The 27,224-nt window shown below is 37.3% G+C and overlaps 1 protein-coding gene across 1 annotated transcript in view; it reads left to right on the top strand.

The window, feature by feature from the left end:
- Positions 1-853: 853 nt before the first annotated feature.
- Positions 854-27,224, top strand: part of ODAD2 (outer dynein arm docking complex subunit 2) — a 68,502-nt gene continuing 42,131 nt past the window's right edge. Inside the window, exons 1-10 of the mRNA XM_014268987.3 lie at positions 854-1,006; positions 2,589-2,701; positions 5,517-5,719; positions 7,146-7,268; positions 7,473-7,611; positions 19,560-19,706; positions 19,987-20,196; positions 20,372-20,596; positions 22,838-22,948; positions 23,442-23,596. Of these exons, the coding sequence (XP_014124462.1) occupies positions 2,690-2,701; positions 5,517-5,719; positions 7,146-7,268; positions 7,473-7,611; positions 19,560-19,706; positions 19,987-20,196; positions 20,372-20,596; positions 22,838-22,948; positions 23,442-23,596 (1,325 nt within the window). The 5' untranslated portion in view covers positions 854-1,006; positions 2,589-2,689. The remainder of the gene's footprint in view (positions 1,007-2,588; positions 2,702-5,516; positions 5,720-7,145; positions 7,269-7,472; positions 7,612-19,559; positions 19,707-19,986; positions 20,197-20,371; positions 20,597-22,837; positions 22,949-23,441; positions 23,597-27,224) is intronic.

Below are 27,224 nucleotides of genomic sequence, written 5' to 3' on the forward strand. Positions count from 1 at the left end.
CCTCACCATTAGAAGTTTCTTACCCAGCTGATTTCTCAGCTGGTAAAATAACTCTTGGCTATGTTGACTCTGTGGTGTTGGAAGCTGTGTGCTTCTGCTGGACTGTCCTCAAAAGGATTATTTTCCTGAGCCTTCAGAAGGACACATCCACTGCAGTGCTGACAGAGCTTCCTAACTTCAGTCAGCGTACACCAAGTAGCCATTCCTTCCCCAGTCAAATCTAAATCAAATTTTTATCATCTGATAGGGATTTTGATGGAGACAAATAGCAGAACTGCAGAGGTAACAAATAGCAGAAATGCAGAGGTAATTTACAAGTGGGAAGTCAGACAATATAATTCTTTTTGGCTCAGTGGTACAAAAGAAGAGATAATGCATGAGTTCAGTAGGAGCTTTGTAACAAAAATTTATCCAAAGCAATGGCTCATTCAACAACATATGGATTGATGATAGCATTTGGGGAACAGTGTAGATTTCCATTCTGTGTTTGGGGCTGTCTATTTGTGCATGTACAGTGCTGTGTTGTCCTCAGTATGTGAAAGGAGTTTATTCACTAGCACTGCCCATACCTATTTCTTTGACTTCCTTCAACAAACATAAATTATACATTACATTTCCTTTAACAATAAGCGTTTCAAGCACGATCTGTCACACTGCCTCAAGAACTAGAAGTGGTCAATCTTAACCTTTATTAATTAAAGCTGTTTTCCTGTAACCGCTGACCGCCAGGGAAAGGTTTCAGCTGTACTGGCTAAAATTCAAGCTAAAAACCGTTGGGCGCTCTTCCTTTAGCCTCTGGTGCAAGGTAACTCTAATTACTGCATTATTTCACTCTACACCGAGGGCACAGAGCCCGCGTGACGAGTTCAAATGTCACTCCCCTTCCCTTCCCACGAGGAATGCCGGCCGGGGCTGCGGCTGCTCCCGCTGTCCCGGTAACGCCGGCCCGTCCCCACGGCAACGCCACCGGCCATGGCGGGGCGAGGCGCGGCCGGCCCGGGCCGAGGTGAGGGCCGGACATGGGGCGGGCTGCGTGCGATCCCCGGGCACCGCTGTGTCCCTGCTCCGGGGCCTCGGCTCCCAGCTCCCTCCCGCTCCCAGCCCTGACCCTGCCCCGCGCTGCCAACACGGCCGAGGCCGCCCCGGGCCCGCCGCACTCGGCCTCCCCTCGGTCTGCCTCGGCTGGGCCGGCCGGGCTGGCCCTCTGTGTCCGCCATTCGGGGACAGCGCCGGGGGCCATGGGGCCGTGTCTGTCGGCCTGCACAGGGGGCTTTGAACAGGGGGATCCCTTTGCTCCAGCTTCGGGGGGCCATGGAGCCGTGTCTGTCCGCCTGCACAGGGGGCTTTGAACAGCGGGATCCCTTTGCTCCAGCCTCGGGGGGGCATGGGGCCGTGTCTGTCCCCCCGCACAGGGGGCTTTGAACAGGGGGATCCTTTTGCTCCAGCCTCGGGGGGCCATGGGGCCGTGTATGTCCCCCTGCACTGGGGGCTTTGAACAGGAGGATCCTTCTGCTGCAGCCTCAGTAGAGGCCTCCTGCTGTCGGCTGCCAGAATTTCTAATAGTAGCGGTAAATAATCAGTGTTTGCACCTGATTTCCCCATTTCTTTAAAATTTGCAAGTTATCTTCATAAGGTCGCCCTTCCCCTCTTCAGGGATTTAAATGAGTTAAAAGAACCTATTCATTCCTAGATAGGTTTATTTCAAATCATAGCAGCCATAGCGTATTTGACCGTTTGAGAGCTCGGTTAGTGACAGGGTCTCCTTGCCAAGGTGGGCTCAGGTGACACTGCTAAGCACTGATTCGTCTTTAAATAAAAGTTCTTCAACTATTCCTGTGTAAAGGTCCTGTGGGTACCTTTGTGGATGCCTCTCCAGTGCCTCATTGCTCTTGATCTGAGGTGCTGTATTATTATGTGGGGCTAGTAGAGCTTGCATTGGTCTTTTTATAAATGATAAGGAGTTCCTTCTTTCAGAAGAAGCTTTTTAGAAATTACTGCTTTCTTTTCTCCTTTTCATTTTGGCTCCTTTCGTCCTCTTGGATGGGTTTTGTTTGGACCCTTACATGTGTTAAGTAGTGATCAGAGCTCTTACATTCATTTTGAAGAGAGACTGGGTCTGTCAGGCCTAACTCCGCAAACTGATTTCCTAAGAGTTGAAAAATCCAGGGAAATTTTGACTTGGCACATTTTTAATACATGAAGCTCATAAAGCTCAGGCAGCCATGTCATGTTATTTTCTGTGCCTTTTAGACATCTGCCATACTGCACACGAAGCTCATATTTACTTGATTATTTCCCATAAACCATAAATTCTTTTCAGTGGAACTACCCGGGGTACTGATAACTGATGGTTATCGCCTGCAAAATCCTGTATAAGGTCTTGATCATCTGTTGGGGTCCATGGAGATGATCCATGCATCTTTAAGATGCATTTTTGAAGTTTGGTCAACTTTGCTGAGCATGAGACTTCTTTATCTAATTCATTACAATATGACCTTGGTGCTCTTTTGCACTATTTTGTGATGCAGATTAAATTACCTGTGTAAGGCATAACTATTAACAATTTTAAATGTATTCTTTTTTTTAAGGGTCAGCTAAAGTGTAAAGATACTGACTATGAAAGAAAAAGTGATTTGTATAAAGACATAGTCACATTTTTAAGGGGTGATCGCCTAGATTTGTGGAAAATATGGCCAAACAGGTATGTATTTGCTGTAACTTGGTGTACTTCTTTGTGCAAATGTACATTGGTAAGAACTACATTGTAAACCTGGCTGAACACTTATGTTTTTTATCAAAGATAAATCTATGATTAAATGAAGAATTTTGAAGACTGGAGTGCTTTTCAAGTTTTAGTTTTAAAAAAATATGTTTCTTTTGTAAACAGCAAGTAGTGCACCATTTCATGTGTTGCTCTATCATACGTTTTGATGGGGTTTGATCCAACATGTGAGGTCAGCTTCTAGTTTTGCATGAAATGTTTTGTCTGTCTTCTGGTCTTGTTCTTTATGGAGCAGTGGAAACATTAAAGCAGGAAAATGTGGTATCTGTATGGAAAAGGTCAGCTTTTTATTACAGTATTTTTCTGTGACGAAAACCACTTAATTTTTTATTTTCATTCTTCGTAACCCAAACATAAATAATTGCCCAACTTTCTTATGAGAACTGCCTGATTTAAATATCAGAGCTGAGAGTTAAGTTAAGCTTACACACTTTATCTTGATTCAGACACTGTAAAATGCAAGTGGTTTGGTTTTTATTTAGAGCTCTGTATTAGCTAGAATCACACAGTACCAGTACAATTTTAGTTGTTTCCTTGTTCCTGATAAAACTAATTATTTTTTAAATTTCTAGTGTGGTTTTAACAGATTACTTGGAGGTAAAATCCTCACAGGCCAAAACCTGTCAAGAGTTTCATTGTGGTTATTTACATGCAATTTTAATTATTGAAAGAAGGAAGTAATTAACAGTGAAGTTTCCTTATCCTCTAGTTCTGATTTTCTGGGATGTAGGGCTGATACTTATTTTTTTAAGATACAGATATTAGACAATTTTGAAAGAACAGAGCATTCCAAGTAATACACCTATACACATTAGCTTACATTAACAATATTGGAATCAGAATTGTGAGCTGTTCTCTTTGAAAATGTATTAAGTTCCAAAATCTTTATTTATCTCATAGGCAAGTATTGTTTTAATGTTATGCCTACACATTGGTTTACACTTCATAAATAGGACAACATATGAATGTTTTGAGACATTGGTTTAATTTATTTGCAGTGACTTGGCTTAATTTGATGATCATGAGAGGCAAAATGTGGTCACATTTTACTACTTTTTCAGATGTAATCCCAAATGTTGATATAGAATAATGTTACTATTGATGATAACATGACTTTATTTACTACTTTTCTGCCGTTATGAATATATTGTAACTTTTAAAGTTACACTTAATAAGACACACATTAAATTAGAGCAAATAAACAGAACTTACCCCGTTTTTCCTTCAATTTTCATGTAAAACATACACTCATTGTTCTGTGGCTGTGTAAATTAGTTTATGCAGAAGAGTGTGCATTATACCTTTTTAATGATTTTGGAATTTTCATATCATCTTGCCTTGCTGAAGAGCTGGTATAGTACATTCTGCTTTCAATGACTGGAATTTAAACAAGTTAATATCATAGAGCTGCAGAACATTTGTACCTGTGGGAAAACCTTCTCTGCTCTAGAACTATGAAATGCAGAGAAAAGCTGTATTTCCAAGTTTGACTAAATGAAGTAAAATATGAGTGGAAATAGTTGTGATTTATTTTCTGAGGAGAGGAGAGCTTCAAAAAGCTCATTACATACACATATATTGCAAAACCAATTAACTTTTATAATATCTGCCTGGCCTTGTTTAAGCTAACGTTCAGAATTGCTGTGTTGGCATATAGTGCTGTAGCAAACATGCCTTTTAAAGTATGCTTAACTGATCAAGCTGCAGCACCAATTCCCCTGTGATTTATCTCGTTTATCATGTGCTAAATTGTCTTGTCTGGAGTACATTTTCAGAATGAGAGCATTAGCATGAGTTAGTTTGGAATTAGACACTTGAGTTGGCAAGGCTTCAACAGCCGATTCTCATCAGGGACCAGTGGAAAACAGAGCCTGCTGTGACAGTCTCCTTAAACTGCCTTGAATCAGGCACACAAAGGAATGTCTTCACCTATCTGGGACTGACAGCTGCAATAACAACAATAATAATAACAAGTAACGATCATATGCTGACTTTCCTGTAAAAATTGAGTGTGTTCCAATAGAGAGTGAGAGTTGACAAGAGTCTTTTCTGTTCTGTATATTATTGATTAGCCATGGTACTAGACACTGACAGCTGAAGGATTGGTAGGTGCCACTCAGCTCCATTCTTGTATGTGACTTGTTAACACTGTTTTGTCCTGAGAGAGAGAAGATAAAAAAAATGAAATGGAATGTGTTTATATTAATTCTAAACTATATCAAATTAAATTACTTGGAACTGAAGTCTAGCAGTTTATGATAGTCTATTTTCAGTTTTATGTTCATTACTTTTTTTGTGGGAATTTTTTGTAAATCCTTTATGCAGGGAAATAGTTTTAATGTAAGTGTTCCATTGAAAGCAGAAGGCTGACTTTGCATGTCTAAATCTTAAAACTCATTTGGATCTAGGTTCTATAAAAGTGCTTATGTTACAGATTTTTGACATATTAAAAATCAAACAACACCAAATATTCAAAGATTTCCCTGAAATTCTAAATTTATTGACTTGATTTACGTAAAAAACCTCAATTTGCATATGATAACTGCTACTTTTCGATTTCGAATTAATGTTTTGTTCTTTTAAGGACAATATAATTTTGTGCTTAGAATCTTATTCTACATTTAATGCGTGCAATTTTTAAGCACAGAGTCCTAGAATTTTGCTTATGACTTACTGGTTTAATATTCATATTCATGTAGCAATATGAGTGAAAAAACATGTCTCCTTTTACTAGGAATCTAGTATGTCTAAAGAACCAGCACACAAGAAGAATCAGCATGTGGAAGGTGCTGAGATTTCTGGCCAATCACAGAGCCTTCATAATCTTACAGAAAAGACTGAATGTGAGAAAGGGAAAACTTGTTCAACAGGACCCACTGACCAGAGGTCAAAACCACATATGAAGTGGAAGAGCAGTGGGATTTCTGCTTCCCAAAGGTAAGTAATTTTCTTTAAAATTGAATTTGCCTTTAGAGCTATCTAAACTGTGCTAATGATGGGGATGCATGTTACAGGTTTCCATTATTGTCTTAATTTAGGAGGAATAAAACAAAGCCAACTATATGTTAATTTCCAAGGAGAGAGTTTGGACTACCAAAGAGAATTCTCAGGTTTTTTTCTGTCGTGTGACAACTTTGATGTTGTGACATCATTTCCACAGCAAGGCAGGGAAGGAACTTGGTATCATCTGCAGTACTGGTTCTCCAGGACTGTGATATCATCATATTTTTTGGTGTAAAATGCCTTTTAAGCAAGACTGATTAGCAAACCTGGTCTAAACCACACTTTCTGAACGAGGCGAAAGAGGTTCTGGGTGGAAAATCAGAATGACTCTTGTTGCTGCCACTTGATTTTGTATTATATGAGCTATTTCTCTAGCTCTGTTTAGCAAGGATATTCACTGATGAGATTATCTCAAAGTCTGAACACTCAAAAGAGAGTATACATATATTGTATATTGTTGGATTTGTCTTCTGGAAATAGTTCTCTCTTTTGATTTCATGTTTCCTGATTATGTGTAAGTGAAGGAAGAAGAATATCTGCAGAAAAGCCTTTCAATGCCATCCTACAAAAAATAGTATCTTTCTCAAGTCTACCAATTTAATAAGTTGCAAGAAACATTTTAAGAGATGTTGGATGTGACTTATGGTTATCAATTAGAAAGAAATTGGCTTTCCAAAGCAAGAGCTAACCTTTTTCCACAGTTACTGATGAAGACTTAATGTAGTGAAATTGACTGCAATCATAAGTAATATTCTCTTTTTTCTTGTGACTGTGATAAAGTGACTAACTCAGGCTCAAAAATACATTTTGTTTTCACAACATTGTTATTTTGGGACAAAAAAAGGACCAGAGATTGTGGCCAGTTGAAAGTAGGAGTTTTTTGGAATATGAGGAAAGTAATATATGCTGTATTCAGCATGATCAAAGCTGTGGAACATCTAAGTGTGTGGAAGAATTAGGCAGACCAAACTGCCTGGAAATAAGATGACTAGAGGGGAAGAAGAAAGATACAGAAACTCATGTCTGGGGATGGTAGATAGGAAACAGATAGTCACTGTCTGTTCTAGGACAAAAATAAGGGCATCAAATTAAAATGAGCCAGTGAGATCGTTCAGAACAAAGGGAGAGATGCCTTCATATGCCACATAGCCAAGCACTCACATTCTTTGCCAGAATATAGTAAATTCATTTGTTTATGTGAGTTCAAGATTCAACCAGAGACATTTATTGAATTCTTCATCCATTCAAAACTGTTAATGCATGGATAATCAGGAGTTTTCTAAATCACAGTATGCTGAAGAATATTCTGGAAAAAAAATTCTGTTTGTTTTTTTTTTTTTTTAAATAAACCCAAATCCAGTGGTGACAAGGTTCGAAAAAAATACTCTGAAGGAGAAGGAAAAAGTAGAGCTGGATCTCTGACTGCAAAAAAGAAAGCCAGTGGCAAATCTAAATCGGTTAAAATTCAAGAAACTTCAAAATGGTATGGATGACTTATTTTTCCTTCCTCAATTTTTCAATTTTTATTTTTCCTATGTACAGTAATTATCACTATACTTACCATTTGGTAATATTAGTTGAATTTTTCTAGTTATTAGGCTGTGTTGTCATACCTGTTTGAAATATGCTTGTCCATATCATAGTTTATAACTATTTGAAATTGGTGATTCTGTTTATTTATTTTCAGTAAAGCATCAATCAGCCTTGAGGATAGTGAAAGTTCCTCAGAGACTGATGAGGATGAACACCCTGTACGTCGTCAGGAAGGAGGCAGCGATTTGTCAGCAGAATACTGGGGAATTCAAAAACTTGCAAAATATGTAAAAGTGAGTAAGCGTTGATAAATTGTGTAAAAACTAAAAATAGTTACATTTGAGGAGACCAGACCAGTTCCTTATCCTTTCCTCTTTCATTATACTTTAGTATAGCCCTGTGGTGTAGTATTTTCAAATCCTGGAACTGTGGACTTTCCTATCACGCACTTTCTTTTTAATCTGCTGGTTTTGGCTTATATAGCCCTTTAGATTAAACCATCTGTTCAGTGTTATTTAAAATGTAAGATGGCATAATCACTTTATTAATTATTGGGTTTCTGTTTTGCTTTTTGTACGAAACTTTCCAAGAGATTTCTTTATGTGGATAATAACTTTCAAGAGTTTTTATTAAAACTGAATAGTTGCCTAAAGTCTTTCATCAACTGTGATTAATGCATGTCTGAAATAATTCTAACATGGTCTTGTGTCTGGATAGATGCTTTAGTGGACAGGAAAATGTATGATAAACAGGCATCTTCTAAAACAAACCAAGAAAATGTTTTTACACAGACTTGTTGAAAATCTTTTGGAACCTATAAATATAGATAGTTAGAATTCTGAATATGTCTGAAACAGATCAAAACCCCAACAACCCTGTACTATTCTGGAAAATTCTAATTATGTTTTTCCCTCAGGATAAGTTCCTTTACAAGTTCGTACTGGAATTTATGTTCTGTTAAGTTGCTAATAAAAGCACTGGCTTATTTATTTTTTTGAGTGCAACTACAGAGAATGCACATCCGACAGATGAAATGATGGTTTGGCTTTTGGTGCACCAGAAAGGGCAAGTCATATGAGGAGCAGCTGAGGGAGCTGGGCTTATTTAGCCTGGACAGAAGGAGGCTCAGGGGTGAGCTCATCACTCCTTCCTACTGGTTCAAAGGAGGTTGTAGCCGGGGGGGGGGGGTCAGCCTCTTCTCCCAGGCAACCAGAGATGGGACAAGAGGACATGGCCTCAAGATGTGCCAAAGGGCATTCAGGCTGGACACCAGGAAGAATTTTTCACTGAAAGGGTGGTTCAGCTTTGAAACAGGCTGCCCAGGGAAGTTACCACAACAGTGGAGTCACCATCTGGGGAAGTGTTCAAGGAATGACTGGATGTGGCCCTTGGTACTGTGGTTTAGTTGACGTGGCTGTGCTCAGTCAAAGGTTGGACTTGATGATCCTGAAGATCTTTTCCAACCTTTATGATTGTATGATTGATTCTACAGTTAATTACTTGTGAGGAATAAGCAAAGTCTGGACTCCTCACAGTCCTTTTAAGTACTGTAGAAGAGTAACTCAGTCTTTTAAAATGTATTCAGAGTACTCACACTGCTTGTTTTCAGTTCATGTCTGGGGGGCCTTGCTAGTGGACCTAGCAAAGAGACACAGACAAACATGGATAATGCAAGCCCATCTACATTTATCTTTTCTAGGTTGGACCTGTGTATTTTTGTCATTTTGGCTATGGCAAAATAACCCTTCGCAAATGTAACTTTGAGCATGTAACTTGCTTGGCTCTTCCTAATACTGAACACAGCATGTACACATTTTGTATTATAGAATTCTTCCTACTCATGTGTTATTGCAGTTCAACAGGATGCTTTCAAACCTTTCAGTTTGTTAATAGCTTGCTTCTCTCCGTGTTATGAAGCAACTCTGTACTTTTCAGAGAGCTCAGAGAAACAAGCATGCTACTTTTTAGTAAAGACCCAAGGTCTTCCTGGAGAACATACTTGAAATTCATTACTGTTGATGCATTCCTACTAATCTTTTAATTGGCCCATTTAGGTACTACCCTCTTTGCTGACAAAGATCTTCTCTCCTGATTACTTAATTCTCAAACTCCCTTTCCTCTCTCGATCCTTCATATAGTTGGGTTTAGATTTTAGTATTGAACTTAAATCAGTATTGAAATTCATATCTACATTTGCATAAAACCATTCTGAAAGAAGAGTGAGAATGACAAATAGGAAAGCATGTTTTTCATGCACCTCTGTTTTAGAAATTGACTTCATTTTGTTCCAGTTATCAACAAACAAAATTACGTAATGGTTTAGAACTAGGAAATGACAAGGCAGCATTTTTGATCAGACAGTGAGTACCCATTAAGAAGTTTATAATATAAACTTCAATAACATGAAAAAGTTTTGTTGTAAAAATTCAAATTTATACTTCTTTACATATTCATGCACACCTGAGTCTTCCAATAGTTCTTTAAGTTAGTTATAAATTAAACTAAGTATTTGAAGATAAAATAGATCTGTGAAAATAGTTCCATGTTCATTCTTAGCTGCATAACGCAGGAACTCCCTAGTGTCAGATAAAGCTGAAAAGAGATGCCTCAGTGCCATACCACAGACAGTGGTTGAAATGTTTTATTGATGGAGTGCTACTCTAGCTTGCACATGGAATTAATTTTAATTCAAGTATAAATACTGCACTTCTGGCCAGACTTGGGAGATTTTTTGGCATTCTTGTTGTTCATGTAGGCAAGTGTTCATGACACATGCAACGTAAGAGAAAATAAATTTATGACTGTGTTATTTAAGTATCTACAAGCATATTTATATAGAAGCACAAATTACAAAGGGCTTGTGTTGTTTGCTCATCTGAAAAAATTAATAAAATGCTTTGAAGAATAGTTCATCGATATACCAAGAAAATACAATAATATGTTGATGCAATGATTTTTCTATTGTCTGTTTCAGTTAATGGGAATCACAATTCAGCAAGACTCTATAAAATATCAATTTGCAAACAAGAAACTCCCATAAAACCTAGTTTTTCTATATTGTTAGATTGTTATTAAATGTTAAAAAGATGGTTGCTGTTTGTATAAGGCAAACTTGCAAGATCCTGTGAGTTGTGCCTGTAGGCTCTGTACTTGTATTCCTCTTCATGGAGAGAAAATTCCAGTGCAGGGGAAATTCCCTTCTGACTTTTTGCCCTTCTCCACTCCCTTTCCTTTCTGGGAAAGAGTATCCATGTTGGAATTGTTCCTCTGGGAAGCAGCTGCTTCTGTGGTCTGGCTCCTTGTCCTACCTTCAGGCTTCCCAGAGCTATGCAGCAGGAGCTGGAGCATGTGTGTTCCTGCCATGCCTCCCCATTAACTTAGCAGTGAGCAGCAAAATAGATCAGTGAGCTTGGGATGGCCTTGTGTTAGACATCCTTTGGGGCCACAATAGATGAAATGGGAATGAGGTGCTCTGTAGGTGCTCTGTAAGGGTGAGATTCACCCAGCCTACTTCAGATTTGACATTATTTATTAAACTGGCACTTCTGAAGAATTGGGTTTCTAGAGTAAGGACTACATTTCACATCTGAAAAATTTTAGGAGTAGGATGAAGGGGTCATCTTTTTCAATTATCCTTTTTCTAGAAATGGAGAACATCAGGTAGAAATGCAGAGTCTTCTTTGTGGCAGATCTGAGGCTGTTCACTGGAAAAAAAAAAGGGAAAAAAAGGGTGATAGCTGGGCTTTGTGATGCCCACAGTTGAGTGCTGACTATTGCCAGTTTTATGATAAAACTGAGATGTTAATGGGTGAATTGGGCTGGTGACTGTGCCAGGAATAATGCCAATATCCAGAATAAATATTTAATCCCTGAAGCCCTTGTGCTGTTTGACTTTGGTTCCCTGTAAGGGCATGATTCAGATGTACACCTATGCCAGGATGAGGATGAACAGAGTTCTGCAGGACCATGTCAGTTACAGAATTCATCCTTCAGTTTCTTATGTGGAAAGTCATTCTACTCTTGGCTATATTTCAGGATTAGGCTAGTGAAACCAGTCAAATCTCACATTTCATGTAATATATTCTTTAATTTGATATCTGTTTGGAATTAATCCTGTGCAAAAGACCTCATTCCCAGAACAGCATTGTGTTTCTTTCCTACTTTGGAATCATAGATGGACAAATCTGCTGTCTCTCCCTAGCTGTTTGTGCCCTGTGCCAGGCCCAGGGGCTGGAGAAAGGCTATGGCACTGCACAGGAGCCAGGGAGGATGTCCCCTGAGAGTGGCATTGAGCTTCAGCTCCCAGGTGCCCAGGTGCACCTGAGAATTGTGTGGTTTAGCATCTGATGTATACAGCAACTCTTTTATGAGAACCAGTTATAAATTTATGGCACTTGTGAAGCCATTGATGTGGCTTGTAGATTTTTCTCAAAATTTACAGCAATAGAGGACAGACAGTATTTTTGAACTGCATCATGAAAAAGTATAGCTCTCTTAAGTTATAATGGTATTGGAAACATTCCATATTATTAAGATTATACTAGTGCTCATTATAAAAATTTGAATCAGTTTCATGAGCCATGTATTAAGAAATCAATTGCATTTTGGGATTAGCAGAAAAGTAATTCTACTTTATTCTAATGTGCAGGACCTCAGAAAAAGACATGAACATCTCACCCTAAGGAATACAATGGATCTTCAAATACTAATTGTTTAAAGTGAAAAGTCTAAAATCTCTGTTTATGGATGTTTCCACAGTCTTGAAATGTGACCCTGTGTGTGTGTGATGGATACAAATGTTAGGATCTAATGGCCGAAGTCCCTACTCTGTGTAGGACATATATTGCACATCAAAGCTTTTTCTACAATCTGTGGACAAGAGTGAAATGTTTTTTCTTTATAATATCTTATTGGCAAGACTTACATGAGATTATGTTTTAGCTAGTAAATACATAATAAGTATATGTAAGTGCATGTAAAATATTTTTGTACATGTAGTAACTTTGTGTAAGGCCCTTTTTCAGGACTGGCCACTTTGACCAACTCACCTTATTAGTAAAATGTCCAAAAACAAATCTTTTCCTTCTTTATGAAAGTATAGGTGGGGTAATCTGAAGGAGGTTTTCAACTAGATGGAAAGGTAAAGATGAAAAATAAACTTTGCTTTAGTTTGGCTAAGACTTATTTTTCAGAAGATACGAAAGGTATGTGACATAATCATGTGCCTCCTGCTAGTGTTTCATGGCACATGTTTGGCTCACCCGTCAGCCCTGGCAAATGTGTCAGCCTTCATATCACTCTCCTCTACTGTTCATGAATATCTCTTTCTCCTATCTTCCAGTATTAGCCAAGATTTTATCTTAAAATTCAGTAAAGAATGTGATTACTGGGGAAAAAAAGGAAATAAAAATATGTGAAAAATTCAGTTTATAGTTAAGATATGTATTTCCTAACGACCTTGATAATGCTGATCATGGAAAAGAAATAGTTTTATGATAACTTTACTAGGTAGGAAATATTTGGCAAATGTTGAACTCTCAGATTATTATTATAATTGGCATCTTTGAAGCATTGGAATAGCTCCCTGTTCAAAATACCATGCAATCATTCTTCATCCCAAGAGACCTATAAAATTCATAACAACCAGTTGAATTTTGACCATTAACACCGATACCAACTCGGATGAATTTCTGTGTAGTGAAGGTTTAATTAATGTTCACAGGGTCACACATTCCTTAGAGTTTCATAGCTGATGAGATGAAAGTCAATCTAGAAAAAAAAGTAAACAGAATTCAGTAAAAAAGGAGAAAGAAGAAATAGTAGATGAAAAATAATGGACTGAGGAAAAGAATGTAAAATAACTTAAGTGATTCTCCTCTTTCTACAGGGTTGTAGTCTTTGATGAAAGCAGGTAATGAAATTAATGAGCTATGGCTTTGACACCATAACTGTAGTGCCTCTAAAATAGTAGTAAATTGCCACAATTGTCTCAATCTGACTTCAGATTTATATTCATGAAGTAGATAATCAAATTGTTATGTTTCCTAAATAATTAGGATGTCATTGTGTCTGAAAGGTAGCAAGAGTTTTAAGTAGTGAGAACAACATTCTGTGTTGTTTCTAAGTGTTCCACATTGCTCTAAGCTCAGTTGAATCACAGCTCACTCCATGCTGTTATTCCAGAAGCACGCCTGTGCTTCAGCCATGTCTTCACCCATATTTGGTTTTTTTAAGCTCTCACTAAGCCCCATTTCTGTTTGTTTTATTTCTCCAGAGAACACCTGTCTCTTAGGTTTTCATAAACTATTGCTATAATTTTGTTTTCCTTGCAAAATTTTTTTGGCTAGTTTCAAATGACACTGCCTCTTCTGTCTGTTCAGTGCTTATGAAGCTTCCACAGCATGCAGGCTCTCCAGCAGAGGCAGCAGTCCTTCCTACTCCGACTCATTAATTTTTCTCCTCAGATTCACATCCACTGGTTTCCTAAGTTACCTGGATACCTCAAATTAATATGGGTGTAATAGCATTAAGGCACTTATACTCTTTCTGAGCCAAGTACTAAAAAATTCAGAATTGCTTAGGCAGGTCTAACACTGTCACACAAGATAAGTAGCACATCTGTGTTGTGGGATAGCAAAGGTCTCATCTCCAAGTCTCCAGTCAGGGTTTACAGTGTTATATTACTGTTAACAGTAGTGCTGTTTGTGTAGGGTTTTTTCTTTAAAAATTTAATCCTAGACCCTTTTCCCTTTCTCATTCAATTCTGTTTGCTTCTAATTTCTACATGTTCTTTTAAAACACATATATGCTATATTTTCCTCAGATTAAGTGTTCTTACAAAATTGTCCAGATGGATCTGGGGAAGAAATACACTCCTAAACTGAAAATTTCACAATGGACTAGAAGATAAACTTGCACTGTTAAGATATTATAGATTATCTTGGCCAGGTTTTCTGTGGTTTTGGGGTCACCATTTCACTTCTTTCCAAGTTTGAGGTTTAAAAAGATACTAGGAAAATATTCTGTTATTCCCAGTCCAAGGAAGTAAAAGTTCATATGTTTGCACATGTACTGTTAGACTTTTGCCTCCTCTATAGTAGAATCCAATTTCTGTGAATCAGAAAAGGAAAGCTAACAGAATGGGTACATGTCTTGGAAGAGTTTTCAAGAGGGAATCAATGCTTGCCTAACAAAACTTGCTGGTTCACGCAGAAAAGAATAGACATCCTTTTGTTTGGAAACTCATTTCTTTTCAGTTTCATAAAATATGATAATTTAGACTCACTGTAGGGGGGTCATGACATATATGTCACTTCTACCACTGTGTAGGGTCAGGGTCAAGGTATCAATCTGCAGCTAAAACAGTGCAGCTTCTGTGCATTGTTGTAGTCCAGTGTGAATGTTTTGAAATGTTGTGATGCCTGTGATTTTCCACTGGCTTTACTTGTATTAATCTGTATGGTTTACATACTGCCAGGCTGGAGCTAAAGAATGCCAGAAGATTCAGGAAGTGGGTCAGGGAATTATTCCATAACTCAGTTATACTTGTCTATAAGTCATGTCTTAACAAGTTGCAGCTTGTATGTTTTATAAACTAAGATGAAAAATTGGAACTAGTATTTAAACCATGACAAAACTCAGTGTGCTTAGAGATTGACTAGCATAGAAAAAATTGCCTTGCTCTGGCATATTATGTATTTTATACATACTGAGTACTGCAGTACTCAGTCTTTCATTAAGCTTTATCAAAATTTATTTAGATGTTAAAGTATTTTCTAGCAGAAAATTACAAAATTTTCTCTGTGATTTAAGAGAGTAAAGTTCAACAAAAAATAAAGTCAAAAACTTTTAAACTGAGAATTCTGTTTCATACTTTACTCTTTGTTTTGAATTTTTTGTTTTATAAAAATGACAATACTGCTTTAGGTTGGGATTCCAACTAAACAATTTTTTTTCCTTTGGAGATTTTTTGTTCCATTAATGAATTTTAATTTTAAAAGTCTGGTGTAACATTAATTTGACCAACTATTTTGGGCTATCACATTATGCTATTTTGTTTGTTCAGTATTTTTAAAAAATATATTGACTTGGTATGTTTGGTCTTAATTTTGTCCAGTATATTGTAATTGCCATTCAGATTATATATACTCATAATCAAAACTGGGGTATTACACAGGAGAATGACAAAATTGCCCACAAGCAGCAATTTTTTTTCCTGTTATTCAGCCATAGGCTTGTTATCACAGACATGCACAGTTAGCCACCTATCCAGGATTTACGTAATACAATAGAGAAAATACACTTTTACTCTGGCAAAATAAATTTCAGCCATTGGTCTAAACAGTAAAAAAACCCCATCTTTGACATTACCATGAAGAGTAAAATATTTCACTTTCTGGTAGCATTCAGTCATGTTCACTCTAAATCCTAAACCAAATTAAATCAATGAAGAATACACTCTTCAAATAGGTACTGTATTTATGGAGATATTTGTGAGCCCAAAACTGTACAATTTTCATTTTACTTAATGTTGCTTTCTCTTGGGAAACTGCACTGTAACTTGATTGTAATATTTATGTATTTCCATTCACATATTTTCATTTTGCTACAAATTGGGCAACACATTTGGAATAATATTCTTTATAATCCTGTTCATACTTTTATTACTTGTACTTCTATAATGGCTTTAGGTTTCAGTTGAAAGGGTTAACTTTAGAGTAAATTTTGTATCTTTCTTTCCTAGCCTGCTGAACTGACATCATCAGTTCAAAAATGGAAGTTTTGTATTGACTAGGAATGGTTTAATTGGGATTGGACATCTGCTATTGAAACTTAAGCCTGTATATTTTATTATCTATTATCTGTATGTATGATCATAGTATCTATTATGGGTTAATTATTTTTTTGAAGAAAATAAGTAAATACCAAAACATTTGTTATTTATGACATTTCATGATAGTAAATAACAGACAATAGGACTTGAGCAAAATGTAGGAAGTCATTGACTCCACCTGCTTGCCTCCAAAACAGCACCAGTTCTTTGTGGGTCTTCTGGACAAATATTTCCCTGGCTTTTCTTTCCTGTCATGGAGATTTCATGCTGGAAGCAATGTATTCAAGAAATCAAATATTCTTACTAATAAAGTTGGTTTTGTTGAGTCTTTTTTTTCCTTTTTTTTTAACCAAGCATAGATCAACCCTGATGCTGTTAAACCCCATTATCCTCATCTGGACCTGGAGAAGAGATGATTGGCATTGAAGGTTTTCTTTAAACTACCTTCCTATTGCCTTCTTCAGAGTAAACAGTTCCAGTTCCTTCAATTTTTTTGTGGAAATCGTAATTTTGAGATATTTTGACATCCTCTGGTCTTTATCAACTTTCCCAGTATTTTTTCTGAACTAGAATACCTAGAATGAATGTAGCACTTAAATTTGAACAGTGCCAATCCAAAGAAGGAGTAGTTCTTATATCTTACAGGTTACATATCTGGTTATAATTTTCTCTGTAAAGTTTGCTTTTTTTTGTTTGGCAATGCTGTGATAGTGACAGATAATATCAGCATTGTGTTCTATTGCTAACAACAGATTTCTTCCTGCAGTTTTGCAAACTTACCATGGCATCAGCCAGTTCTCTCAGTACCACAGAGCAGAGTCCATTGAGCTCATCTAGTGTAAAACATCTGTTATCGAAGTACTTACTGGCTAGTTATGTCCTTAGCACAGCCAGAGTGTTCACTATGCTCTCAGAGACATTAAGTAACCATTACCAGAATTTAGTAAAGATTAATGCATAAAAAAGACCTCTTAATGCTTTTGCTTTTTTGGTTCCATTTGTTGAAAGGTTGCCATTGACTAACAGGGTTTTTCCTCTTGATTATTACAGAAGTCAAACAAAATGATTGTTTGAACTTGTGTATTCCTTGGTAACTGTACTTTGGGTTGTGTCTGTATTTGCTTGTGTTTTTCTTTTATTTTCATTCTTTTTTGATCTTGTCAGTAGTTCTGTAATTCTCAGTTTATCTCACTTGTTAGCTTCAGTATTGTAAGAGAGACATTACACATTCAGTGCAAGAAGATGTTTTACTGATAGTGTAACAGTGATACTGGTTTATTTTCATGGATATATGTGTTATACTGATATATAGGAAGAAAGACACATTTTAAAATAAGTCTGTGTTTAATTTCAAGCCTTAAAATTGACTGTTGATCTGCCAGTAGAATCTATATTGCTTCCAACATATCAGATTTCAAATGGTATAACAACATGATGCAGATTTTATGTCAACTTAATGGAGAGGTAACTATTTCCATGCATGTTAAAATCTATGCTGTAACTAGTACAAGTCTTACTGTAATGATAACTTCAAGAAACAAAAAATAATTGTTGAAACCATCAGCAGTATTTCTTATTTTGTAGAATTGATGCTTCAGCACATATGAAAAATATTTTATTGTGGTTTTACATTAAAAACACTTAAAGTGGTGTGTTCATTTTTAAAGCTGAAAAAATAAAATGCATATATATATAATATACGGTTGTGTTTTTAATTCATTATAAGAAAATTAAAAATTGTTCATTTTTTAAAAACTTTGTCCATATTAACTATCATATGCCAACCATTGTACATGTAAGATAAGGGAATTATGGACTACTATGTCATGTATAAATGCAGTTTCACTGTAGGAGAAGCAGTCCTCACAAGGAGAGACATCACTTTTCAGGTTAGCAATATACTTCTCACAGTTATGTAAAATAATAAAAAGACAAGTTTTTTTAAAAACTCCTGTTGCAATTTTTTTATCAGACAAAGCAAAGTAAATATCAAAGTCTAATCTGTTAAAAGGCCACAGATTTCATAAAAGGACAGCTGTTTGTTTTTCTGAGCTGCAGAATATTCTCTGTAGTTTTATAATCATATTGTAGGGATTTTAAAAATATAATTAACAATTTTATAAGTGTGGATAGACTGATTTCTCTAGGAGAACATTTGAGAATTTGTTACATTATTTTATACTCTAGGGCATTTTTTCAAAGTAGATGAAAATATGTTAATAGAGGAAGACATTTCATTCTGCTGAAGTCAGGATGATAAATATAATTAAAAATATAATTTAAAAAAATTGGGGGCATCTTCCTCTAGGACGCTATGTTTAAAAATTACCTTTATATTTAACCACTTTTGTGGGGAAATTTTCTGGTATCTGTTGTTAAAAGAAATGTCGGTAAAAATTATGAAGAACTATGAATATCTACTTCATTGATCACAGAAGTGTTTTGTCTGATGTAAGCTACTGGTCTGATACTTTATGAAGTAGTTCTCTCACATTCTTTTTGGATGTGTTTTCTCACTTGTGATTCTTTACTATATTTGTAATAACTTGAAGAACATGTTAAATTTAAATTCCCTTTGTACTGTGTCTGTCCTACTGTTTCTGTTTACATTTAAGAAATACACTTCAGAAGTTCTGGTTTTGTTAGATCTACCTGGTTTATATTAGCAAACATTACTCAGTTTTGTAATATTCTGTGTTTCATTATAATGTCCACAATTCAGCAGAACATTATCCTCTAGGAAGGGTTGACCAAAAATCCTTTACAGATTCAAAACTCTCATTTAAAGAGATGGGCTTGGGCAGCAGAGCTCAGATCGGGATGGGAGCCAGAGCTTGCCTGGAATGCAGGAGGTGGATGCTGCAGTTTGATTTTCTAGGTACTCTGAGTTGTAACTTCCACATTAGTACCAGCTGGCAATGTTCGCTCCAGCTTCTGTTGCAACTATAGCTCAGCTCTCCTAATTTCCATGCAGGTTGGTTCAGCCTTGATTTTATTGACAGTAAACCTGTATTAGAGGTTTAAAAGAATTCACTGTCACATGGCTTAGCTTCCTGCGTTGTGTTCTTTGATTTTTTTCTTTACGTCTAGTTGCAGCGACTGAAATAGAGCTTAGCTTATCTTATTCGATAGAGTTTGAATGTTTAGAAAAACATTCAATCTGGTCTATTCACAGCAAGCCATGTTAATAGTTTTCCACCTGAGCTATTCACTCATTTGAATCTTTATGCCATTTACAGACTTTATCAATAATTCCATTTCTTACTATATTTGTGTTATTGAACACTATAAAGTCAAAATATCTAACATGTTTCTTCTTTAGTAGTAATTTTACTAGCACAACTAGAAGTGATTGGGTTTTATATTAAATGCATTTTACATATTTGTTAATTATTTGCTTTATTTTAGGGAGGTGATCCAACAGCCACTCTAATTGCACTGTGTTCAATGAGGGATTTCGATCTGTCTGAAGAAACCTGTCAGCTGGCCATCAAAGACACTGGATGTCTTGAAGTGTTAATTAATTTACTTGATACAGAAGAAATTAAATGTCAGGTAATGAGCTTTGTCAAATGGAGCAATGAATATGCCTTTTTTATTATAATATTTTTTGAGTTTCAAAGTTACAGAGTGTAAAGAAAGTTGATTTCTCATTTCTGTATTTTCTTGTTTTCTTCAGATTTTTAAGAAAGATATCTATGTCTTTGACTTTCAGTTTCCTTCTTTTCCCCTGATTAAATATAAAGAAAAAATTAAATAACCCATCTTTTTAAATAATGTTAATGTTTTTATATACCTAAATAATGTTTAACTTCTGTTGTTTCCCATTATTTAGATTGGTTCATTAAAAATCCTGAAGGAAATTAGTCAAAATATATTGATCAGACATGCAATTGCAGATCTTGGAGGCTTAGAGATCATGGTGAAAATACTGGACTCTACAGATACTGATCTAAAATGTTTAGCAGCTGAAACAATTGCCAATGTTGCTAGATTTAAACGAGCACGAAAGACAGTAAGGAAACATGGAGGAATCAAGAAATTGGTAAGCAGACATTAAAATTTGTACTCTTGTCATATGCATATTTTTGTTGAAAAAATAGATCATATGTTGGAAACACGATCAAAGCATGATAATGTAATTATGTTTATCATAATTAGAAAGCAGCATGATATCAAATTTCCTGTAGATATTAAGAAATTTTTTAATTTTTTTTTAGGTTGAGCTGTTGGAATCTATTTCAGTGGCATCATCATACCAAGTCAAAGACACTGAAACAGTTCGCTGTGCAGCCTTGGCGCTCTGGAGCTGCAGCAAAAGCATCAAAAACAAGAAAGCAATCCGTAAAGCTGGTGGCATTCCATTACTAGCTAGATGGCTCAAATGCTCACATGCAAACATCTTAATCCCAATAGTGGGGACACTACAGGAATGTGCCTCAGAGGTGAGTAAACACAAACAACTAAGTTATTTCTAAACATTAAAGAAATTTGACAGTAAAAGGAAATATTACATTCTACTGACACTTAGGTCAGTTATCCCATCAGGAAGTAGATGCTTTATGTAATCAAAGTGGTTTTGAGAAGATCACAGCTTGGATTGGAATAAAAACCATTTATTTTTATTTAAAAGGCTAGGAGTAATACATGAAAGAAAAAAAGTGAAATGAAAGCCTTAATCACTTTCTTTTTTTTTATTTTTTTCATCATAATTTACAGATTTGGCAGCCTATGGTGCTGTGTTCTGGTTAAGCAATGCATTTAAATTCTACAAAACTAACCTGCAGATGTGGCCAAGAAAGATCTAAGGCAGTGCAGGGCAGAATGGTTTACAGTGTCCTTGTGTATTGGGTCTGATCCATTGCAAATAGAAGAAAGGAATATATGTGATTTTTCCACAGATTTCTGTGGCACATTTTGCTGATTTGAGTATATTCAGTTTTTAAATTTGAATACAAATATTTTTTACCATAGCCATGTAAGGAATTACACTAGTGGGACAGTTCTGTTTAATATCTTCATGAATGACCTGGTGGAGGGGATTGTGGGTACCCTCAACACACTACTGAGTGTGCAGGCACACCAAGGGTGGAAGTGTCAATCTACTGGAGGGCAGGAAGGCTCTGCAGAGGGCTCTGGACAGCCTGGATCCATGAGCCAAGGCCAGTGCTATGAGGTTCAACAAGGCCAAGTGACAGGTCCTGCACTTGGGTCACAGCAACCCCTGCAGTGCTACAGGCTGGGGAAGGAGTGGCTGAAAATTGCCTGGTAGGACAAGACCTGGAGGGCTGAACATGAGCCAGGGTCTGCCCAGGTGGACAAGAGGGCCAATGGCATCCTGGCCTTGTGTCAGCAATAATGTGGCCAGCAGGAGCAGGGCAGTGAGCATCCTGCTCTGCTAGGCACTGTGCAAACCCTGTGTTCTGGGTTCCTCAATTCAGGAAGAGCATTGAGGTGCTGGAGGGTGTCCAGAGAAGGGCAGTGGAGTTGGGGAACGGTCTGGAGCACAGGGCTGGTGAGGAGCAGCTGAGGGAGCTGGGGGAGTTTAGCCTGAAGAGAAGGAGGCTCAGAGGGGACCTGAAAGAAAGTTGGAGCCAGGTGAGGTTGTTCTCTTCTCCCAGGTAACAAGCAATAGGATCAGAGGAAATTGCCTCGGGTTGAATCAGAGGAGGTTTAGATTGAATATTAGGAAAAATTTCTTCACCAAAGCAGTTGTCAAGCACTGCCTAGGAACAGACTGCCCAGGGGAATGGTTGAGTCACCATCCCTGGAGTTACTTAAGAGATGTGCAGATGTGGCACTTAGGGATGCAGTTTAGTGGTGGACTTGGCAGTGCTGGGATAATGGTTGGACTCAATGATCTTAAAGGTCTTTTCCAACCTAAATTATTCTATTTGTTTATGATTCTCTATCTTCATTTCAACTTGAGGTGTATTGCATTTCAGATAAAATAATATACATATTTTGTCTTGGTGATTTTGAGGCACAAAAGACATAATTTTAAAAGAGATTTTACATTATTAAACACGTTGTGTGTTAAAAATTAGCTTCTTGAGTTACACCAATTAATGCATGTTCCATGAGACACAAACCTGGCAGGTTTTATGTTCAGTAAGTATGTATTGAGAAGGTGTCATTTTTGAGTGTTTCTTGTATGGCCTAACTTGGAAGGAACACTAAATGCATTTCTTACACAGATGTTTCCCCCACTTAAAAATTATCCAGTTACAATGCCTGTGGCTTAAATTTGCATGACAATATCACTAAAAAATTTAAACTCTAAGAACGTTTTTTTCTAACCTTGTTTTAGGAATAGATCTGTTGTTGTGGCTGCTGGTTCTTGATGAAGTGAGTGGGTAGTTCTTGATCCCATTCTGAAGCATCTTTTGCTTTCTTGGGTCTGAGCAGGGAGTCTGGACACCTTTCAGAATATTCTGCATTCTTCATAAGCTAAGTGGCTGCAGGATAGGCAGTGCAGTACCTGAGTTTACAGGTGATTTGAAGAGCACTGCAGATATTTGCTACCTCTGAGATCATCAGTAGTATTTTCAAGGCAATGATGACTTGTGCTTACATAAAGTACAAGGCTTCTCAACATCAAACCCTATAACTGTAGCATTGTATTATTGTTGTGACCTATTAACTGTTAATATGCAGGATTTAAAAGATGCACTTTATCTTTTTAGCCAAGTTACAGACTTGCAATAAGAACAGAAGGCATGATTGAGACACTAGTGAAAAATTTGAGTAGTGAACATGAGGAGCTCCAAATGCATTGTGCAAGTGCCATACATAAGGTAATTTTATTATAGTCAGTAGATCAGAACCAGCATTAGCCCTTTGTTTTCATGTCATTGTCAGTTTTAAATTTTCTTAATTTCACTATTTCTCTAATGTGTAAAAAATTATAGAAATGTTGTGAATATTTTAACTCCATATTTAATATTATAATTAGGTTCCTATTTGCTCTTCTTGTGTACAAGCATTAAGTTGCACAGGTAACCAGTGAAGAGTGGTGAGGCATACTGTGCATAGAGCTGCTTGGGTTTTTTTGTTTGTTTGCCCCTAAAGAGGACAATGTGACAGTATAAGCACTGCTGCATATACAGCAGCAATTTACTGTCACTTTCTCAGTGAGTTGTTAGCATATTCAGAGACTTGAATGCAACATTTATGTTTTCTCCTCTATTAGCTTGTACTAGTTACAATGTAATACAGCTAGCTTTTGAAGACATAATCTTACAGACTTTTACATAATATATATGTTTAATATGTATATTTTTTTTATAGTGTGCAGAAGATGAAGAAATACGTGACCTGGTTAGAAAACATGAAGGTCTACAACCACTATCTGCTCTGCTTGATAAAAGTGAAAACAAACAACTTTTGGCAGCTGTGACAGGAGCAATCTGGAAATGTGCAATGAGTAGAGAAAATGTGTTAAAGTAACTTAGTAATTTAATTTTACAAGCATTTCTTACATTATCGTGCTTTGATTTTACAAACCTCTATTTTCAAAACTGTTTTGTCATAATTCTTCAAAATCAGTCTTTATAATCAGCTGGGCTTTCACCTTAGGTTTTGTAGTACTTAAAAAATGCCACCTGACCTCATCAGGGTAGAGACAGTGTTAAGTTACTAGAATCTTAACAGTCAATGGAGGCAAGTGGTGCCTCTAGTTAATCTACAGGACTCTGAGTCAGGAGGTCACATTTGACACGTGGCCATATCTGATATCCCCCCTCCTGTCTGTACTTTAGAAGCCAGAATCACTGCTGCATGGTAGAGAGAGTTGGGCAGAGAGTAAAGTGTAAAACATTACACTTTAATGTTTTACATCAAGAGAGACAGAGAGCAAATTTTCTCATTGTAGGGTAGACATCTAATACATATTAGAAATATACTGGAGTCTAGGATAACTAGCCTAGATACCTCTCTTCTTGGCTACAGACGGGGCTCAGAAAAGTAGCTTAGTCTGGAAACCCAGCTTCCAAATTAGTGGAATTAACTGATGAGAGTTCTCCTGTGGGTGCCAGCAAACTCTCAGTGCCAGGGTTCTGAGTAATTATTTGAGACTGTGACAGTAGAAGTTGTCACTCTCTACCTTCCATGGAGCAGCTTAATGATCAAGAACATTTTACCCGCTCATCTGAAATTAATATAACAAATTCATGCACCTTACCTAGAAAAAGGAAACTGGCTCCACTACATCTGTGCTCAGTTTCCTGCTGAAATTATGCTGTTCTGTATGTAGAGCATGTAGAAAGATTAAAAGGAGTATTAGTAAGGGGTAACATCTTCCTGCTGTCCTAATTTAGTGTACCTTGCTGGATAAGTGCATAATGATAGACCAAGACTGGGTAAAAATTAGGAAGATTTCCAAGTTTTACATTCTGGCTTTTTACTGTCCTAAATGAGTTCCCTAACTGTTGGTGTACAGATCTATGGTCTTTACTTCCTCTACTGCTGACCTACTGCTTTTTTGCATTCTTAATTGCACAGTAACCTAACTTTTCGTATGGATGTATCCTTCTTTTCTGTGGACTTTGGGTTTGTGCAGAGGTATCTTGATTTTGGATCAATCAGTGATGAGACAGACTGAATGGCTTTCTCTGTACTAGTAAACTAAGCAGGGCCGAATCTTTCAGGTTTCAGGCTCTGTGTTAGGATTATCCATACTGTTTAACTGCCAGCACAAGCTCTTACACAGTGTGCCAGCAAATGCTCTCCCAGACAATGCCCAGACACTCCTTGGGAACGGTGCAGGCAACAGATTGTTCCCATTAGGCAGCATGGGTGAGGCCACCCTGCATTGTGAGGATAAGAGATTTTAGCCATATGGATGCTATGTTGTGCTTCTTGTCCTCAGGGCTAGAGAATGAGCCCTAGCCTGTTTTATTTATTAGTATAGCTGTAGCCAATAATTCTGTCCAACTGCAAACAGATTTTTGTTGGGCTACTCACATATCTTTGGCAAGTGCTTGATGCTCACAAAGGTTACTAGCCCGGCACAGCTCCAGCTGAATTCACGTATTGTGTAGTGCTGAGTCTGAAGCAGTAAACCCTGTCCAAACTCAAGATGGGAGGCCACTAAAGAAAAGGGAGTGAGGATAATATGAAAACACCTAAGTAGATCTGAAGGGATGAGCCTGAGTCTGGCATGAAGCTAGAACTAACAAACTCTGCTGGCTCCTGCAGGGGCACTTAATTATCTCTGAATTGCTCCAGAGTATTTCCTCTACCTGGAGGTCGCTGCTGAGAGGTTGTGCTGACTCAGCCGTGAGCCGGGGCAGGTGCCTGTCCCTGTCCCTGTGTGTGTGCCTGTCTGTGCCTGTGTCTGTGTCTGTGACTGCGTCTGTCTGTCCCTGTGTCTGTGCCTGTCTGTGTCTGTGTCTGTCCTGTCCCTGTCCCTGTGTCTGTGACTGTGCCTGTCCCTGTCCCTGTGCCTATGTGTGTGCCTGTCTGTGTCTGTCTGTGACTGTGCCTGTGCCTGTCCCTGTGTCTGTGTCTGTGACTGTGTCTGTCTGTGACTGTGCCTGTGCCTGTCCCCGTGTCTGTGCCTGTCTGTGCCTGTGCCTGTTCCTGTGCCTGTTCCTGTCCCTGTGCCTGTTGCCCGTGCAGCTCCGGGCGCAGCTGGCGTGGGAGCGGCCGTTCTGCTCCTGGACACAAGATGGCCAGAGCCAGCAGCAATGCCTGAGAGCAGCCTGCCCGCTGCACAGCCAGCTCACAGCACCCCATCTGTGAAGAAGTTGAAAAGCCAGCAATAATTAGTTTTGTTTTGTTGTTTTTTAAAATTATTTGCTTACTTTATTGTTCTTTTTTCATGCTGTTGATGTTTACTCTTGAAAAAAATAATGGTAGGGATACTTCCAAGTTACAGTGAACAAGGAGAGGAAAATTTCTCTTTTAGCAAAGGTGATGAAAAACAAAAGTTTCTCATTTCTCAGTTACTTTAATTATTATGCTGATAACCCATCTTGGAAAGATTAATTTTTATTGAAACATCTAGTTCTGCCATAAAAATCTCAGAAATACTAATTTTTTTTTGTATAAAAAGAAAAGCCACATGAGCAACTCGTTCCTGGAAAATAGTTTTTGTAGCTCAAGCAGACATTCCCAGAAGCTAGGGGCTGGGAGGAAAACACAAATGAGAACTCAGTACTCTCAGAGACATTTTCTCTGATGATTAGATTATATACAGGTTAGATCTAGCTTGACATACCACATAGAACTGTCAGGGTATATCAGAAGATGTATAAAAAGAAGATGCAGTATTTGTTAAGTGTTAAGAATCCCCTAAGTTTTAAACAAAAAACAAGCCAAAAACCCAAACCCTTGAAAATTATTCAAGCACTGAGGAAAAAATCCTATTCTGAAAGATGAACTTCTTAGGTTTAGCACACATGTCTTTGTAGGATAGGACCATCAAGATTTTTGAAACCATATTTTTGATTCTCAGTATCAAAAGTTCTATGAAGAATGGGGAAAGTATTAATCTAAGAGTCAAGTCAAATTTCTGTTAATTTATTTCTTAATTACAAGTTGGAATCTAACATTGTGCTGTGGAAATGTACTAAAACTATGGTTCTGACATCAGGAAAATGCAGTGTATTAGGCCTGAGCTGAATATAGAACTGCTCAGGGTAAGCTCTAAAGGCTCATATTTAGTGAAAAGTAAGGGCCATCGTTTGGTTCAGAGAGGTGGAGGAAGGTCTGGTGCCATACTACTATAGCTATTGTTAATACAGCAGGAAAAAGTGCTGGAAGTAAGGATAGCACATTAATTGCCAGTCTTCTGGTTTGTTTTCAGCTGTTTGTATGTGTTGCATCTACATGTCAATTTTAAAAAAACACTGAAACTACTCAAGAGGTTCTTAGACAACTAAATTGTAGAAATGTAGTTAGAAAGTTAGAGTAAGACATTAGGCTGTATGTCACATTTCGAATAATTGTATGGAATCGTTTACCTGTATTGGGATTTCTTCAGCAAGATGATTTACATACAGAAATTAAAACTTGTACTTCAATTATAATAGTACTTTATTAGAAAATAAGCTTATATTGGTAACATAC

Source organism: Zonotrichia albicollis, chromosome 1 (assembly GCF_047830755.1).
Source record: "Zonotrichia albicollis isolate bZonAlb1 chromosome 1, bZonAlb1.hap1, whole genome shotgun sequence".
NCBI lineage: Eukaryota > Metazoa > Chordata > Aves > Passeriformes > Passerellidae > Zonotrichia > Zonotrichia albicollis.